This window comes from Mobula birostris, chromosome 21 (assembly GCF_030028105.1).
Source record: "Mobula birostris isolate sMobBir1 chromosome 21, sMobBir1.hap1, whole genome shotgun sequence".
Lineage (NCBI taxonomy): Eukaryota > Metazoa > Chordata > Chondrichthyes > Myliobatiformes > Myliobatidae > Mobula > Mobula birostris.
This window is the reverse complement of record NC_092390.1, coordinates 27,538,948-27,558,539: the sequence shown is the minus strand read 5'-3', so window position 1 is coordinate 27,558,539 and position 19,592 is coordinate 27,538,948. Positions and strand designations below refer to the sequence as shown.

The following is a 19,592-nucleotide window of genomic DNA, read 5'->3' as shown; positions in this document are numbered from 1 at the left end:
TCCATCAGGATAACTCTCGGAGTTATCTGCCTTCCAACGTATTTTAGATGACCTTTGCATTCGAGTTGGATTCACATTATATTTTTATATAAAACTACTCCAAAAATATCTCACTACTCACCCACAAGACCTTTTGCTCTGCATGCCCCAGTCATGCTACAGGAACTGGTTGTTTTGCCAATCTTTAATCCATACACCAAGCCACACAAGAAGAAATCAAAAAAAAGGGAACAATCATGAAGTTTTAAAAAAAAATGTCATCATGGAGGAGAGGAAAACTTTAGAGGGAATTCTCAAGCATGGGACTTGGCAGCTGTAACTTCAATGGTCTAAGATAACAGCAAAATAAAAAAAAAGAACTGAAGGATGTGCAGAAGGCCACAGCTGGAAAAGCAACAATAGCCAAGAGCCTTGTAGGGTTGGAGCAGATCACAGATGTGTAGAGTCTATTTTACAAAGAGATTTAACAATAAAGTAATGAATTTTAAATTCAAACATTGTGAGAGCAGTGATATGGGTCAATGTGCAGCATAGCTAAGGTTGAATACTTACAAGAACAAGTTTTTTTTAAACTTTGTATTAATGATCCAATATAAACAGAAATACCAATAACAAACACCAACAATATTGGCCGACTGGTGGCGCAGTGAGATCAGCGCCGGACTCCGGAGCGAAGGTTCCCGAGTTGGAATCCAGGTCAGGCCACCTTTGAGCATGCTTTCCATCCGTGCCGGGTTGAATGTCGAGCTAGCCACTCGGCCTCGTAAAAAACACAAGGGTCGAGTCAGCAACATTCATAACGTGACCCGGTTAATCCTGAAACCACGTGCCAGACAAGAATGTCTGAATGTCTGGTACGACACGCTTAAAAAAAAAACAACAACAATAGTTGGAAAAGTACACAATGCTAACGACAAACCGTTGAGATCTTCTTTCACTTTGTTCCTATTGTCCAAAAGACAGTTACAGATCAGAAACACCTTCAGCTAATTCAGCGACAGAGGATGCCAAGGGAATGCAGGGAAGAACTAGCTGAAGCCTGATTATGATCAACCAAATTGAAAATCATCCCAGAGGACAGGAGGTACTAGTTGGACAATCATCAGAATTCACAGACTTCGGCAGGGTCAGAAATAGGTGGCGAGCTTGATATAAATAAGAATGCTCAGGAACGTTCTTGCAGAAAAGTTGTGATAGGAAAAGCAAAAATTTAGGAAGAGAATTCCATATTTTATGACTGAGGGGTGGCACAGTCACATCGCAGTTTGCACAACAGTTTCCAGCACAGCTATAAGATCGTGGATCATTCCTGCTGTTGCCTGCAAGGAGTTTGTATGTCTTGGGTTTCCTCTGGGTTCTTCTCTCCTTCCACACTCCAATCCAGGCGACACACCAGTGAGCACCTCCTGCACCCTTTCTAAAGGCTCCATATCATTTCCTTAGTGTGGTAACCAGAACTGAGATGTGAGGCCACCATTCCCCAAGTGAACATTATAGAACTCACCCTGTAGATTGAGATTGAGAAGTTAAAATCAGATGTATCAGTATTATAGTGGAGTAAAGGTCACTATATAGGGCCGAGCGAGAAACTGGCCAAGGTTGATTGATAGGGGTTACTAACAGGGATCTTGACAGAGCAGCAATGGCTAGAATTCCTGAGAGTAATTCAGAAGATGCAGGTTCAGTTCAACCAAAAAAAAAAGCATTCTCAGGGGAGGATAAGGCAAACATGACTAACAAGAGAAGTTAAGTGCAGCATAAAAGCAAAGGGGAAGGCAAACAATTTAACAAAAGTTAGTGGGAAGTTTTTAATGACCAACAGAAGACAATAAAGAGAGAAAAGATTAAATATAAAGTTAAGCTGGCAAATAATATAAAAGAGGATACCAAATGTTTTTTTCAGATATATATAAAAGCGTGGACATCAGAACATTGGAAAATGACACTGGAGAGGTAGTAATGGGGAACAAAGAAATGGCAGACAAATTAAATATATATTTTGCATCAGTCCTCACTGTGGAATAGACTAGCAACGTGTCAGAAATTCAAGAGTATCGGGGCAAAAATGAATGCATTTGCTATTACTGAGGTGAAGGTGCTTGGGAAGCTGAAAGGTTTAAGTATAGGTAAGTCATCTAGACAAGATGAACTACACCACAGGGTTCTGAAAGAGGTAGCTAAAGAGATTGAGGATGTAGTATAGTGATCTTTTAAGAATCACTAGATTCTGGAATGATCCAGAGACTGGAAAATCACAAATGTCACCCTGCTGTCTAAGAAGGGTAGGAGGCAAAAGACATGAAACTATGGGAAGCTAGCCTGACTTCAGTGGTTGGAAATATGTTGGATTCCATTAGCAAGGGTGAGCTTTCAGGATACTTGGAGGTACAGGATGCCGAAATCAGCATGGCTTCCTTCAGGAAAAATCTTCCCTGACAAATCTGTTGGAATTCTTTGAGGAAATTACAGGCAGAAGACAAAGAGTGGGAATTTCATGAAAAGAAAATCTCTCCAATTGTTAAGCATGGTGGTGGATTGATCATGCTTTGGGCTTGTGCTGCAGCTAGTGGCACAGGGAACATGTCACTGGTAGAGGAAAGAATGAATTCGATTAAATACCAGCAAATTCTGGAAGCAAACATCACACCGTCTGTAAAAAAGCTGAAAATGAAAAGAGGATGGCTTCTACAACAAGATAATGATCCTAAACACACCTCAAAATCCACAATGGACTACCTCAAGAGGCACAAGGTGAAGGTTTTGCCATGGCTCTCACAGTCCCCCGACCTAAACATCATCGAAAATCTGTGGATAGACCTCAAAAGAGCAGTGCATGCAAGACTTCCCAAGAAATCACAGAACTAGAAGAATTTGGAAGGAAGAATGGGCGAAAATCCCCCAAACAAGAATTGAAAGACTCTTAGCTGGCTACAGCAAGCGGTTACAAGCTGTGATACTTGCCAAAGGGGGTGTTACTAAGTACTGACCATGCAGGGTGCCCAAACTTTTGCTTTTGGCCCTTTTCCTTTTCTGTTATTTTGAAACTGTAAAAGATGGAAATAAAAAAGTAATCTTGCTTAAAATATTAAAGAAACGTGTCATCTTTAACTTTATGCCTTTTGGAAATCAGGTAATCTATTACTCACTTAGCTATTCACAGTTACAGAAATTTTGACCGGGGTGCCCAAACATTTGCATGCCACCGTAAATCTCGAGTGCCTGTCAAAGTCACTGGATATGCTAGGTACTCCAGGTCTCATTATCAGTTAAAAGTCTGTGTAGCCAGAATGCAAAGCAAGATCATACTGTAAGGGGTTTCTTCTTTTATGTTACTGCGAAGGCTAACAAAATGGCTTCTTTGTTATGTTATAATAAAAATGGCTTTTCTGTAATAATAACTGCGATGTAAGGAGTTCTCTCTCTCTCTCTGCTTGTTTGGGTTATATTATTGAGAAGAGAGGGAACGAACCAATTGGGATAGACATTATTCTTTCTTGTGTGTCTGTAAGCTGTTGTTTTCACGGGCTTTGGGGCAGAAGGCGCAATGGGGAGAGAGAGAGTGGACGCGATGCTGTAAGCTGGGCGGCGGGACAGACCCCAAGCGGGAGTCCGAGGTCCAGGGTCTTCAGCAAGGAGAGGAGACGAAGACAGACTCGTGTGGAGCGTCTGGTTGACCACCATGGTTGGCCCAGGTGGCAGGTCAAGGAGTTCGGAGGGGATCAAATGGTGGAAAGAAGACTCCATTAATTGAACTCCAACTGTTGTGCACAAAGTGGTTGAACTTTGATAAGCTTGGTGCCTTTTACTTTCCTTTTATATTTTATCTCTATTAATTACATAGTTCCAGTAAGATCTATAAAGTGTAAACATTTAATCGCATATGGTGTATTGTCTGTTATTTGGCATGGTGGGGTACATCACACAGCATCCATACAAACTTGATTACTCAGTTAGGCGGGGTCGAAGGCTGCTCCCCTGGACGGAAGCGAGCTGAGCGAGCCTGAGGCTTACCAGGGAGCTACAATACAAACATTTGGATAAATTATCAATTGTAAAAATATGTCCTGGGATTTATTCCATCAAACTGATACGGCTGATTGCACTCTAGTTTAACATCTTCACTGAGGTCAAGGCTTCTGTTTGAAACTTCATGCTACAGCTGAAACACACTAAAGCAACAAACAAACTTCTATTTTCAGGAAAGTTTCAAGATATTCAATAACTGCAGTAGAACCACTTTAAGACCACACAAGTTGTATATTTCCATTACAGGTACTTGCTTTCCCACCTTTTTCTACATAATCATTCTTGCTCAACAGGTATTTTCCCAATTTCCATTTAAATCATAATGTTTGTCTTGTGGGAAAGCAATTTCATGTTGTAATGCTATGATAAGCCCTTTTGGATCTTCAGTTTGAGATAGTGAATCTATACCCTCTTAAGGTGATGTTAGCCGATGATAACCCAACAGTGTTTATTCTCCAAAGAGCACCGTACGGCAGAGATTCTCACTTAACTTTCTGTGTACTGGTGAGTCTCTGTAATAACCGTGATTTGTATCTAAGTTTCTTCTCCAATCTGGACTATTGCTTTTAAAGACATACAGAACATTAGCCCAAGATCTCTCTCTGCTTCTCAAATCAGTCAATTTTGAACACAGAGAACATAGACCAAATGACCAAAAAAAAATGGTCAGCAATATTGATTCTCAGATATTTACACATTATCTCACATTGTGCTGAATGGGAGTGGCTTTACAGAGGCATTGATCTGAAAGAGGCATGGATCTGAGCTTACTGTGGAAACGATTTTTATTAATAAAGAAAATGTTAAAGGCCATTTGCTGGGTTAGCTGTGATCTGAAATTCTTATTGATGAATTTAATTCTCTGATGAGACTTCTGGAAAGCTTCTGAATCAGCTAAATTTACTACAGTGGGTTATGTTTGGCAACAAAGATAAGCAGTTTCAGATATCTGACGATAGCTGGGAAAGTGCACACTTGGAAATGCAAACCTCAGCATATGATTCACAGGGAGAAAATGGGCTTCTCATTCCATTTGAGGCAGCTGAGATTTTATCTTGAGATGTACTTGCTGAATATGCAATTGGGAAGCAAATCCAATTATAAGTCTAATTAGAAAGCTATGCTGACATTGATTTAAAATATATTGCTACGTATTTCCAAATCACATTAGTCTAACATCTGCCTCTGCATTCCTGCATCTTGATGCAGCCCTGCCCATGTCTTAGAGCTGAGTTTTGGCCACTTTGGGCTTTGCCTTCATCTTGATTTTGTGCCGTCATGGGTACCTTCTGTGGGTTGTAAAGCACCTTATGCTGACTATTGGAGATCCTCCGTTTCATCCCTGATGTGCAATGAAGAACACATTCCAGCAAGCACAAGCAGAGTCAGAAGGAATGCAACAAGAGGTTTTAAGAATTTAAATGCATTTTGCTAAGTTGTTCTGAAAATCTTAAAGCAAGACAAGATGGATGGAATTCTGCGTTAGGTCAAGCACAACTTTTAACCGCAATCCTGCCCCTTATGTAAAGTTCTTTGAAGAAGTTGACAAAGGACCAATCCCCATTGTGATACAGAAAACTCAAGGCAATGGAAAGTTATCAAAGCAAATTATGCAAAGCCCTTGAAAAGCACTGACTGATGCCAGTGCCCCCCCCCAGCCATTCATCAGACCCTATTGTGTCAGCTTTATTAGGTGGGCAAGGTTATTTCAGCCCAACACCCAATACCCAAAACAGACAGACATTCAAGATCCGTTATGAAAGTGATTTCTTGGGGGACAAAGTAAAGGACTCAAGAAAAAACAGAGACACCTCCTTCTCCCTTATTAGGGAGAGAGAAAAAACCCGTGGTATGTTGAATGCCGGGTGAAATGCGAAGTCTTTGGGGTAACTGCAAGTCTATGTCTTTGCTATTGCTTTGCTCACGCTTGAAGTGTTTGGTGGTGGGCGCTGATGCTTTTTTTTGCTAGTGGGTGGGGGGGAATCATTGCTCGCTGCTGCTTGCACATGGGAGGGAGGGGAGCTGGGGGGGAATTTGGGGTCCTTATGTTCAACTGTCATTCATTCTTTGGGGCACTCCTCTGTTTTCATGGATGTTTGTGAAGAAAAAGCATTTCAGTATGTATATTGTATACATTTCTCTGACATTAAATTGCACCTTTGAACTTTTGAATTCAAAACTCCCTTGAAGAAATAGAAGCTCCTCACTGACTGCTGGGAAGCTCTGACCCAAGACTAGAACATAGAACAATACAGCACAGGAACAGGCCCTTTGGCACACAATGTTCTGATGAGCTAGTTAAAGCAGAATCAGAATCAGGTTTATTATCTCCGGCATGTGTCGTGAAATTTGTTAACTTAGCGGCAGTGTACTACGCAATACATGATAATATAGAAAGAAAAAAATTAAATAGCCAAGTAAATCAATTACAGTAATATATATGTACATTGAATAGATTAAAAAGTACTATAACAGAAGTAATATACAGTACATTAAAAAAGAGTAAAATAAAAGTGAGGTAGTGCTCATGGGTTCAATTTCCTTTTAGGAATGACATGGTCGAGGGGAAGGAGCTGTTCTCAAATCACTGACGCCTCAGGCTTCTGTTTCTCCATTCCAATGAGAAGAGGGCATACTCTGGGGGGGCGGGGGGGTTCTTAATAATGGACGTCACCTTTCTGAAGCACCGCTCCTTGAAGATGCTTTGGATACCATGGTGGCTTGTACCCAAGATGGAGCTGACTAATTTTACAACTTTCCGTTGCTTCTTCCGGTCCTTTGCAGTAACGCACCCCCCCCCACCCCATACCAGACAGTGATGAGCCTCCACGGAACATCTATAGAAGTTCTCAAGTGACAAACCAGATCTCTTCAAACTCCTGATGAAATATTGCCATTGTCTTGCCTTCTTGAAGGCTGCATCGATATGTTGGGATCAGGTTAGATCCTTAGCGATCTTGATACCCAGGAACTTGAAATTGCTCACTCTCTCCGCTTCTGATCTCTCTCTGAGGATTGGTTCAATTTTCCTCATCTTAATCTTCCTGAAGTCCACAATCAGCTCTTTCATCTTATTCACATTGAGTGCAAGGTTGTTGCTGTGACACCTCTCTGGTGGTAGCTGGTACATCTCACTCCTGTATGCATTCTCACCTCCATCTGAGATTCTACCAACGATGGTTAAATTGTTAATCAAATAACCAACTAAGTTAACCCTTCCGGCCTGCAAAATGACCACATCCTCTCACTTCCAGAACATTTATGTGCCTATCTCTATGAGGCATGCGAATTCCTCCAATTATACCAGCTGGAGAAAAACTATTCAAGACGGTACTGAGAGGCTCAAGTCAATGCATTTAGGTACACACCAAAAAAGTGTCCCTACGTATCCAGTTTGTCAGGCACTGCCTGCACAATCCACAGAAAAGCAAGTTCTTTCTGCATTGTCCTAAGAACCCATAGAGAGGAAATACCAAAGACAGAGATAGCAAGCACATAGCTTATTCAATCTTTGTCTTGATACTGCCCACAGCACTTGGATTCTATATGAACTCATGGCAGATGTATGTCCAACAAGTTGGATCATTCAAGGGTCAAAGTTCCTTTATATGGAAAATATTTCCTGTTCAGTAGCAGCAGAAGAACTAACTTTTAATGCCTGACAATAATTTTACTCAAGGGAGCATGTATGAATATGAATGTCTATTACTCACCAATGTTAATTTCAGAGTTGGGATGGTAGTTACTATCACCACCACTCATCACTCCTTGTCTAATTCCTGGCATCTTTGCTCGTTTGTCAGACTATAGTTTTTCATAAGTTGTATTTCTGTATTTGCCTGTAAAATCTTGAAAGAAAATGAATCTCAAGGTAACATTTACACACTTGGAAAATAAATTTACTTTGCCTTAATTTAATGTAATTTTTTTTTTAAACTTGGCACCTACAAACAGATTATCTCAGTACCTCTCAAGGAAACTTGCTGTATCAAGTTTTTCTATAACAGTCTTTACATTGCAGAACTTCATTGGCTGAAGAAGTTGTGAAAAGTGCTAAGCAAATGCAATTTGTTTTTCTCGCTGTAAAATAACCATCTTGTCAACTTACATTGACTATGGATCGTGTACATCTTTAATCATTGTGTATTAGAGGGTAGAAGCTACACTAATGGTAAAGTGTGAGTACTTGTGCCGTGTTCAAAGTTCAAGGTAAATTTATTTACAAAGGATGTTTAAGTCACTGTTTACTCTACCTTGAGATTATTTTATTCTTGCAGGCATTCAGTTATAGAAAAATAAAGAAATACAATAAAATTTATGAAATACTATAAATAACAAAACACCAGCCAATGATGTAGTGGCATTTACACCAGACTTCAAGGCAAATGTTTTCATTTTTGAATCTGGCCAGCTCCTAGTACGCTTTCCATTCCTGCTGGGTTAAGTGTCGAGCTGGCAATTTGGCCTCATAAATAAACACAGACAAAATGCTTAAGAAAAGGGAAGGTTGCCACCCAACATGCCACAAGGCGCGGAGAGGAACAACAACAAAAGAAATAACAAAGGCTGACAAACAACCAACGTGCAAAAGGCAGCAAATTGTGCAAATAATAAAAACAAATAATACTGATTGAATGAATTGTAGTGTCCTTGAAAATGAGTCTAGATTGTGGAATCAGTTCAGAGTTGAGGAGAGTGAAGTTATCCATGGTAGTTCAGAAGCCTGATGGTTGTATGGTAATAACTGTTCATGAACCTGGTGGTGTGGGGCCCAGGGCTGATGGTGTTATGTCACGTAATGATAAGGCAGCAACTTTAAGTACCTGATGGTAAATGGGATTCAGGGTCTGCACGTAGGAGAAACTTATGACAGGAAAACAGATTAAATGTCCAGTATAGATCTGAAACCAGCAACAAGACATGTTCTTACATTTCTCTGAACCTGCATCATGATCTTTCTGATACTGTGGTTGTTACTGTTCCCTCATGGACAGAAAGAGAAGAGAAAGCCACGGTCCTGAATCTGGATCTTCCAATAACTCTCAGCCATACACTAATCAGCAGAGTTGCACAACACTCTTCGAGCACACAAAAAAACTTGACTTTCAAGCCTTCATCAGAAAATGAAATGAATTCATCAAAATTCTAAGGCACTCACTCTAGCTTGTGGATTGTTCGCATGACTGGAAACAGATGATGTGAGCTACTTGGAAGACTGAGTTTCTGAACTTACACTGGCGTAGTAACTGGGAGCTAAGCAGCTAGTCAGCTTGGTCATTCATTGAATATTTGCAGATTGTAAGCCTATTGGCTTAGACAATTTAATGACAAGTGACTAATGGAGTGATGTCATATTGGACTGACTCATCATCTGAGGGAGAAACTGCTGCCATCAGTATCACTGAATTAATTAATTATAAAATTATAGAACTCAATATTTTAATAATACTTAATTGTATACATCTCAGTCATGTCTTGTAAAATAGAGATTATTATTTTTATACTTTACCTCAAAAATTTACTTTACCACAATGTGTGATCAAGATCGGAAATACAAACATCAAACAAGTCAACAAATTCAAATATCTTGGCAGCCTAATAACAAGTAATGTCAGGTGCGACACAGATATCAAATTCAGAATAGCAATGGCGAAAAGAAGATTTCCAAAAATTAACAGACAGAAAGATGAGCACGTACACAAAAAACAGAATACTGCAGTGCTACATTTATTCTGTCCTGACTTATGGAAGTGAATGCTGGACCGTTTCTCCAGCAATGGAAAAGAGACTAGAAGCAGCTGAATTATGGTTCTACAGGAGAATGTTAAAAATATCATGGACCACACACAAATCAAATGAAGAAGTTCTCAGAAGAGCCCAAACAGTTCGATCACTCATACCAACAATAAGAGAAAGACAACTCAGATTCCTAGGACACATCATGCAGAAAGATGAACTAGAAAAACTCACTCTCTGGAAAGATTGAGGGGAGTAAACCTAGAGGAAGACCTCAGCTTATGTACATCAAAAGCATAGCCAGGTGGCTACACATCGAGGAAATGGAAGTCATCCAAAAAACGAAGGATAGATCTACATGGAAAACCATGGTCACCAAAGTCCACATCGGATATGGTACCTAGACAGACCGACCTCAAAATGGAAAAAGACATGCTAGATATTTCACTTTCCAGCAATTCGTAGCAAATTGAACTAAAAAGACAAAGGAACAGGTCAGGCAGCAGCTATGGAGAGGAATAAACAGTTGATGTTTAAGATTGAGACCCTTCATCATGAGCTGATTTATCGCCCAACTGTTCAGCAGTTGACTCCATAGATGCTGCCTGACCTGCTGAGTTCTTTGGGTATTTTCTGTGTGTTACTCTAGATTTCAAGCATTGGCAGAATCTCATGTGTAAACATAAAGGCAGGCTTGCTATCCACGTTTTCAGTGTTCCCAGATCTGCCACAAACCTTGCACAATAACCACGAGCCTTTGTAATGTAACCAAATAGAAGGAGGGAGAGCAAGAGAGAGAAAGGAACGCCTGAACACTGATGGTTCCTTTCAGCTTCTTGATTTTCAGGTTGACAATCATTATTGAATTGCCAAAACTTGCTGCTCCACCACTGTAAATTTGACACACCAATGCAGTTAGCATAATCGAGGACCTGGAAAACATTAACACTTAATTTGCTAAAAGTTGGGTTTTCCACAAGCACTAAAGAATGTAAAATATTTATTTGCACTACTATTGGTGTTAAAATATTTTGAGAGAAAATGCTTGCTTTGTGCAAGTCACAAAGTTAAATTGCATTCCTCCCAAGTTAGAGTAAGCAGTGATTTCGTTCTCATTAATTGAAATTGGAGAGAGAAGCTTTACTCAACATTGACCTTTTGTTCTGCTGACTGAGATACTTCTAACCCTACTTAAAAATGGCAAGAGAAATTGCAGTTCATTCCTACTCATATTGAGTGTTACAAAGTTGACAGCAGAGACAATGGTCTGGTCACAAACATTAAAGGCAACTACAGGTTTCCCCCGCCATCCGAAGATAGAGTGTTCCTATAAAACGGTTCGTAAGCCGGAATGTCGTAAAGCGAAGAAGCAATTACCATTTATTTATATGGGAAAATTTTGTGAGCATTCGCAGACCCAAAAATAACCTACCAAATCATGCCAAATAACACATAAAACCTAAAATAACAGTAACGTATAGTAAAAGCAGAAATGATATGATAAATACACAGCTTGTATAAAGTAGAAATACTTTTCCACAATCATTGCCCGAACTGTTCTCCGTCGTGAAAATCTCACACAGCAAAAACACGGCGCAAATGCTCTCCAGTAACCTTTAAGCTATGAAGCTGCCAAATCATACCAAATCACATGTAAAAATACACAGCCGATATAAAGTAGAAATAATGTATGTACAGTGTAGTATCACTTACTGGAATTGGGACAGCACAGAGCACACTGATGATGGTATGTCAGGCTGAGTCATTGGAGTCTGGGTGGTGCAGTGGCCCCCACCCTCCAGGCAGCGAACCGATACCGATCCGCGAAGCATGCAGGGGTCCAACGGTAGCCGGGATGTACCCAGCACATCTTTAAGAAAAAAGCCAAAATAAACAAGCTAATTAATTAGGTGCCGCCAGGCAGCTCATCTTCTCCTATGACTGCCCACCTCGATGTCGAAGGTCGAGGTTCGTCGTCTGCCGTGGCTGATGTGGAAGGCTTGCTTGACTGCTGAGCCTCGCGCATTTTTCTATCATACAGTTCTCTGTAAGGACTCAAACCATCTTGCAAATATGCCTTAAACCTATGTACCCTTTCAAAATTAGAGTCAAACTTTATCATTACTCATTTGGTTTCGATTGTTATCCTTTCCTCTTCCAATTGCATCAGCTTTTCATCTATCAGTTCTTGGTCATGGGATGCCAAAACCTCTTCAACATCATCTTCTTCAGCTTCCACAAGCCAAATTCACTTAGTCCTTACTTCGTTCACCACGATCAAAACGCTTAATTATGTCTAGTTTTACGTTAAGTGTAACACACTTACGAGGCTTTTCCGATACCATAGAACTCATCTTGCTAACGGCTGCTCACAGGCACGTGTTTAAGTAATGCCAGCGAGAATGCCGTTCCCGGGGAGAGCGGCTGCTCGGGGCGCGGGCTGCCTTTTATCGTGCGTTGCTTTTTTCGTAACAGTGAAAACACTTTCTGTTAGTGAAAACAGGGTACTAATGTAGGTCTTTTGTAACAGTGAGGTTTCGTAAAGCGAACGTTCAAAAAGCGGGGGACACCTGTATATGAAAGAAAGTGATTAAATTTCTTCAACTGAACAGTTGAACAGCTAGCCCAAAGCAAAGAAATCATGTGACATGACCTATTCAACATGCTAGAGTGGAAGCAAGGTATCTTCGGCTCTGACTAGAAGGGTGCCTGAAATTTTTCATCTGTTAATAATTTCCTGCAAAGTAAACAAATTCAGAAGTTTACAGAAATAACCTGAATATACTTCAGCTTTAGTAAGGCTGGGTGACAAGAAATGAAGTGAAAAATAAGATGGAATTGCTTTGCAAAAGGTCCCAAGTACAACTGTACACAGAACTCAAAATGCAACGAACATGCATTGTTAACCATCTTAAACAACCGTGCTGAATGTTCCAACAGATAAAGCAGCAATAATGCATGTTAATTCTTTATGATGCATCAGTTTTCTCCATTGGGATTATGTTTACATTTTCCTGTGTTGTACTAAAATAGCTGATCTGGTAGCACACGTCCTAGATTTTAACATGAGAAAGTTTGGAGAGATTGGAAATCCAAAGCAACGTACACAAAATGCTGGAGGAACGCAGCAAGTCAGGCAACATCTATGGAAATGAAGCACCTTTGTATTCAGATGTCTTCTCCCTTCCTTCTCAGTCCTGAAGAAGGGTCTTGGCCCAAAACATTGACTGTTTATTCATTTCCATGGATGCTGCCTGACCTGCTGAGTCCCTCCAGCATTTTGTGTGTACTGTCCTAGATTTAAATAGTTAATATTTAATTGTATGGTTAGTGTAGTAAAAACACTCAAAATCGCTATTGCACCATTTTGAAAACGGCTGACATTTAAATTTCAACCTTGCAACCTAACTATTCACTGCTTTTGCCAGTCTGACAAGCCAGTCTGGCTGCTGCAGTAGATTTGTATCACTTATTTTCTTAATAACATGAACATTTAACATTAACATTAATAACATTTTCCAAAGTAACTAACGTGAACCAAAACCGCAGCAACATTAACTTTTGACGTGACAACAGGGGGAAATGATGGCTAGCCCATTTCTCTCAGATGTGTTTAACATAAATGCTCCAACTTAAAGCGGTCAGAAGTAAGGAGCTTCCTCGCATCTCCACGTTTTCAGACCTCAAAACTTACATTTGGATTTGAAATTAAATTAGATAATGCATGAAAAAAACAAAAGGAAGGGAAAGTTAAGCCCGAATCCATCAACGTAGGATCAGGCATTTGGTAATGTGGAAGACTGGCATTATGCTATTAGAATATGAGTTATCTTTTATTTAAAAAATGTTTTTATTATAGTGATGCATTAACAGGTTTCAGGTTCAGGCCCAATTGCACTCATGTAACCAATTATCTACTAACCCTTTGGAATGAGGGAGGAAATCAGAGCCACCGGAGGAAACTCACACAGGGGAAACATACAAATTTCTTACAGAAGGTGGTGGGAATTGAACCAGGGTCACTGGTACTGTAGTAGCATTACACAACTGTGCTCCCTCTTGGAGCATCGCCTCCAGGATAACAGAATCAAGGCAAGATAACGAGCTGTTACTCTGCAGTCGCAAATTTTACTTGCATGTCTGAACACATCAAATACTGATCCTTAGAATCTCTGCACTTAGTGTCAAAGGCAGAGATCTCATCCCTGCGAACTGCAGTTGGAAAAAGTCACGTGCAGAGTTGCAGATCTCCAAGTTAAAAGTTTAATTGTCATGCAACCGTACAAACAAATGAATACAGCCAAACGAAACAGTTTTCCTCTTGGGCAAAGATGCAAAACACAGAACCAACACTGTAGAATATAATTACGACAGCAGCAAAACATACAGTCACAAAACCCTGAGTGTCATGGCTCGTAGACTGATGGTGCTTGGAATGTTGTCCTGGTGCAAAAATTGACTCAAATCAGTCACTGGTTACATTAGATAAAGGAGACATTATCTAGGAAGTTGATTAAAATATAAATATTCATTGGGGAACAATACGGTTTTGTAATGATTTTGAAGTTCATGGAAAATATCTGGAGGGAAAAGAATGAAGTGACCACTAATAAACATAGAAATATAGAAAAATAGGTGCAGGAGTAGGCCATTCGGCCCTTCGAGCCTGCACCGCCATTCAGTATGATCATGGCTGATCATTCAACTCAGAACCCTGTACCTGCCTCCTCTCCATACCCCCTGATCCCTTTAGCCACAAGAGCCATATCTAACTCCCTCTTAAATATAGCCAATGAACTGGCCTCAACTGTTTCCTGTGGCAGAGAATTCCACAGATTCACCACTGTGTGAAGAAGATTTTCCTCATCTCAGTCCTAAAAGGCTTCCCCTTTATCCTCAAACTGTGACCCCTCGTTCTGGACTTCCCCAACATCAGGAACAATCTTCCTGCATCTAGCCTGTTCAATCCCTTTAGAATTTTATACGTTTCAATAAGATCCCCCATCAATCTTCTAAATTCCAGAGAGTATAAGCCTAGCCGATCCAGTCTTTCATCATATGAAAGTCCTGCCATCCCAGGAATCAATCTGGCGAACCTTCTTTGTACTCCCTCTATGGCAAGAATGTCTTTCCTCAGATTAGGGGACCAAAACTGCACACAATACTCTAGGTGTAGTCTCACCAAGGCCTTGTACAACTGCAGTAGTACCTCCCTACTCCTGTACTCGAATCCTCTGCTATGAATGCCAGCATACCATTTGCCTTTTTCACTGCCTGCTGTACATGCATCCCCACTTTCAATGACTGCTGTACAATGACACCCAGGTCTCGTTGAACCTCCCCTATTCCTAATCGGCCACCATTCAGATAATAATCTGTTTTCCTGTTCTTGCCACCAAAGTGGATAACCTCACATTTATCCACATTAAACTGCATCTGCCATGACTTTGCCCACTCACCTAACCTATCCAAGTCACCCTGCATCCTCTTAGCATCCGCCTCACAGCTAACACTGCCGCCCAGCTTCGTGTCATCCGCAAACTTGGAGATGCTGCATTTAATTCCCTCGTCTAAGTCATTAATATATATTGTAAACAACTGGGGTCCTAGCACTGAGCCTTGCGGTACCCCACTAGTCACTGTCTGCCATTCTGAAAAGGTCTGAAAACAACTTGGCAAACAAGGACATGCAGTTCATTTTTAACATGCCAGATTGTTGGAGTATGATTATCACATAATTATTGGTGCAAAATCAATATTGTATGAAAACAGGATGGATCCTTGGGGAAAATTAAATACCTGGGGAAAATGCAGGAAAATAGATTTAGAATAGATCACTATTACAGTTCAGATGAAAGAGCATTCACTTGAAATATTAACTCTGGCCTCTTACCACAAATGAAGCTTGGCCTGTTGATTAACCTATGATTATCCTCCACATTTTCTACTTTAATTGCAATAGATGAGCACAGTTGAAGCAATAGCACTGTCAGATGGGCTGACTGGTTGACTTGTAACTTTATGAAACTTCCACAACAACCTTAAGCTTTAACCCTTGCTTATAGCTTCAATTGTTCATTCGGATAAACTTATCCTGACTTGCGCAATTTTATAGCATATAAGAACACTGTGTTAAAATGATTTCAGCTTACATAACTTACAACTGCCACTTGCACTTTGGTCAGTAAATATCCAAATAAATCACAGCAAATGCTCTATCCATGTAATATGTTTGTTCATTTGGTACTTAAGGATTATTAATGCTCAAGGTGCTGAAGATAGAAGTCATCTACACATTAATTCTTTCATTTATTAAGTGAATAATAACACTCACTTTAAAACTCCTATCACCATGTTTGACCTCCAGACTTTATCGGTATTTATTTCTTGAACAGAGGCAATGAAACAGAAAACTTTATTAACAGCACTAGATTATTGTACTCAATTTCAGGCACAGGAAAATATTTGTACAAAATCCAACTTCAAAAATGCTCTTTTGAAATTTTAATTTGATTCTATTAACACAAGTAATTAATTCTCAACAACACAAGAGATCCTGCAGATGCTGGAAATCCAGAGCAACTAATTTTTGATTTGAAGTCCGTCTCTCCTCTTCAACACCAAATCTCATGTTTAGAAATAGAGCCTAAGTAACTTGAAACATCCATTTCATATTCCATTGAATTTTTACAGTCAAATGACTTATTTTAATACTGAACAAACTATGCAACTTCATTTACACTCAGAACTTTTCATATATTTAAAAGCAACCCTTCCATAGATTGGTTTTCCCTAATTTAGTAAGAACTGTAATACAGTACCAACAGCAAATCAAGCAAGATCAAACTCAAGATCATTTTCCATGTCACATTAGAATATTAATCAGCAGAAATTAGCAAACATAAAATGTGCAAGCATTTTAAAACGTTCAGTGTTTAAACAACTAAATTTCATCAGCATACCTCTCAGTTTAAGTTTTCATTTTTCACACATTCTCAACCTGAGAATGTCTGTGCCACTCTGCAGTAACCTTTAAGATTAAATCCCTCCGCTGGCTTCTGATCTCTTCTGAGGCAAGCAAATTTGGGTTGGCTCATTTCCTGCTTCTCATTGACAGTTTCTATTTTTCCATGAGGGTATTTAAATAATCTTTTACATGAGGAGGTGTCACATGCAATGGGCACAAATAGATTTCCCTGCCAATGTTAAAATATTTTCAGGCTCTTCCAAACTTGGAAATAATGTGATGTAAATTCTCAGTGTGATACATCAAAAAAATGGAATGCAACTTGGATTTAGTTGGCCATGTTTAGCAAGAGTTTTTGTTAAAGCAGAAATGCCATCTCCAGTTCTGAATTTAAACAGGTAGAAGCTAAGATATCTTTAAGATTGAAATTGCATTCCACTTGCAAAATGGATTCATCTTACACTGAAGGAAGTAGTTATCAAAACCAAGCCAGGACGCAACCTATTATGTATGTTCAATCTTACAGTGCTGTGCTTAGACTTATGGTCTTTACATTTACCGAAGCAGGACATCCAAGGTAATGCACAGAACTACTCTGCTCAGAGGTAGGAGAATTCTCCTTTCACCCAACATTTAATTAATGTGTTAATTAATTAACCTGGCCCTATCAGCCCCATTAAAAATAGGAAGTGTCATGGAATCTTATATGAAAGGATTGGCATGGTTACCCTTTAATCATCAGCTTAAGACAGTATGACATCCTTTTTTCATTCTGCTACTGTACAAGAGAAAATTATAGTACCTGGTTTAGTACATGTAAAATCAGTTTCAAGGAGACTATAAGACCATAAGACATAGGAGCAGAATCAGGCCACTCAGCCCGAGTCTGCTCCACCATTTCATCATAGCTGATCCCGGATCCCACTCAACCCCATTCACTTGCCTTCTTGCCATATCCTTTGATGCCCTGACCAATCAGGATACGATCAACTTCCGCCTTAAATATACGCACGGACTTGGCCTCCACCACAGTCTGTGGTAGAGCATTCCACAGATTCACTACTCTCTGGCTAAAAAAAAAATCCTCCTTACCTCTGTTCCAAATGGTTACTCTCAATTCTGAGGCTGTGCCCTCTAGCTCTGGATACCCCTACCATAGGAAACATCCCCTCCACATCTACCTCATCTAGTCCATTCAACATTTGGTAGGTTTCAATGAGATCACACCATTCCCCCGCCCCCCCCCCCCGCATTCTTCTAAATTCCAGTGAGTATAGACCCATAGCTGCCAAATGCTTCTCATATGTTAACACCTTCATTCCCGAATCATCCTTGTGAACCTCCTCTGGGCTCTCTCCAATGACAACACATCCTTTCTGAGATATGGTGCACATAACTGTTGACAATACTCCAAGTGCAGCCTGACTGGTGTCTTATAAAGGCTCAGCATTATCCCCTTGCTTTACTAAAATGGAGAATCCTGGAACTTTCCCAGTGCATTACAGGTTAAATGTATTTCTACAGCATTTTGAAAATTTGCAAAATTGAACAGAGAAGTAAAATCCCTCATTCTGTCCCTTTTTTTTTGTGCATCAGATAACAGTAATAAATCTGCCATGTATTAAAATGGTGTGTGCTCCTTGTTGATGCCTGATCGCAGATGGTGCTGTAGCGATGACATTGGACAGTTACAATTGGGCTGAAATATTACAAAAGGTCTATAGGAAGGCCCAATAACAATCTATTCACTCCATGCCAAAGGCCAGTGACCAGCAGTCTGTTTAAGGAGGAAGCCTGAAGGGGGTCAGTCAGTGTGCCAAGAACACGTCTCCGGACAGTCTAGGAGTCGATACTGAAGATCGGAGCCTGAAGATGAATTGGTAGGCTGGAAGTGGAAGCCCAATGGCTAAAGTCCTGGGAGCCAGTCCTGAAGCAGAAGAATGGTCCCTGTGTATGCAAGGGTGCGAGGGAGGAAAAGGGCTTCTCGAGCTGCAATTGTTTTTGTTACTCATTGTGCTCTGTTTTGTTTTGTTCTGTGTTATTCTACTGAGCATCGTGGACATGCTATTTTGGTGCTGAAATGTGTGGCAACACTTGTGGGCTGCCCCCCAGCACACCCTTAGTTTGTGTTGACTGTAACACAAATGACACATTTCTCTGCATACTTCAAAGCACGTGATAGATAAATGAGAATCTAATCTGGAAAGGCCTATTTTAGTACATGAGGGAACACACCATTAAACTATAGCTGAATGGAATACAAGAATACCGGAGAAAATTACACTAATTTTCTCATGCAGAAATGTCCATTCATATAGTCCATCTCATCAAAAGATCTGACATAAAATAACTCACCAGAGGGTTAATGAAATTGAGATTGATCTTGAGAAGGCAAATGAAGGAGGTGCGATGTAATACAGCCAATACCCAATGGATTGTACATCCGACGATGATCCTTTGGGGTCCTTATCTAAGACATTAGAGGGTCCAAAGGAAGTTCACTGCAATGATCCTAGGAATGAAAGGGTTAACTTAAGCGTTTTTGATGGCTCTGGGTCTGGCCTCACTGGAATTTAGAAGATGGGGGAGGAATCTTATTGAAAACTACAGAAAATTGAAAGGCCCAGATAGAGTGGACATGGAAAGGATGTTTCCAATAGTGGGAGAGTCTCAAACCAGACAGGTGACACAGCCATGGAATAGAAGGAAATCCATTTGGAAAAGACGATGAGAAATTTCTTTAGCCAGAGGTGGTGAATCTGTGGAATTCATTGCCACAAGCACCCATGGAGGCCAAGTCATTGGGTATATTTAAAATGGAGGTCGATTAGTAAGGGCGTCAAACGTTACAGGGAGAAGGTAG

At 40.2% G+C, this 19,592-nt stretch overlaps 1 protein-coding gene across 3 annotated transcripts in view; it reads right to left on the bottom strand.

Moving 5' to 3' along the window:
* fam13c (family with sequence similarity 13 member C) overlaps window positions 1–16,796 on the bottom strand; it is an 87,549-nt gene extending 70,753 nt beyond the window's left edge. Inside the window, exons 1-2 of one of the 3 annotated variants that reach the window (XM_072239216.1) lie at window positions 16,725–16,751; window positions 11,476–11,632 (exon numbers count right to left, since the gene is read on the bottom strand). In XM_072239216.1, coding sequence (XP_072095317.1) covers window positions 11,476–11,594 — 119 coding nt within the window. In that variant the 5' untranslated portion in view covers window positions 11,595–11,632; window positions 16,725–16,751. Of the gene's footprint in view, window positions 1–11,475; window positions 11,633–16,724 lie in introns of those variants that run through there. The other 2 variants (XM_072239217.1, XM_072239214.1) reach the window with 2 other exon arrangements.
* Window positions 16,797–19,592: the final 2,796 nt, after the last annotated feature.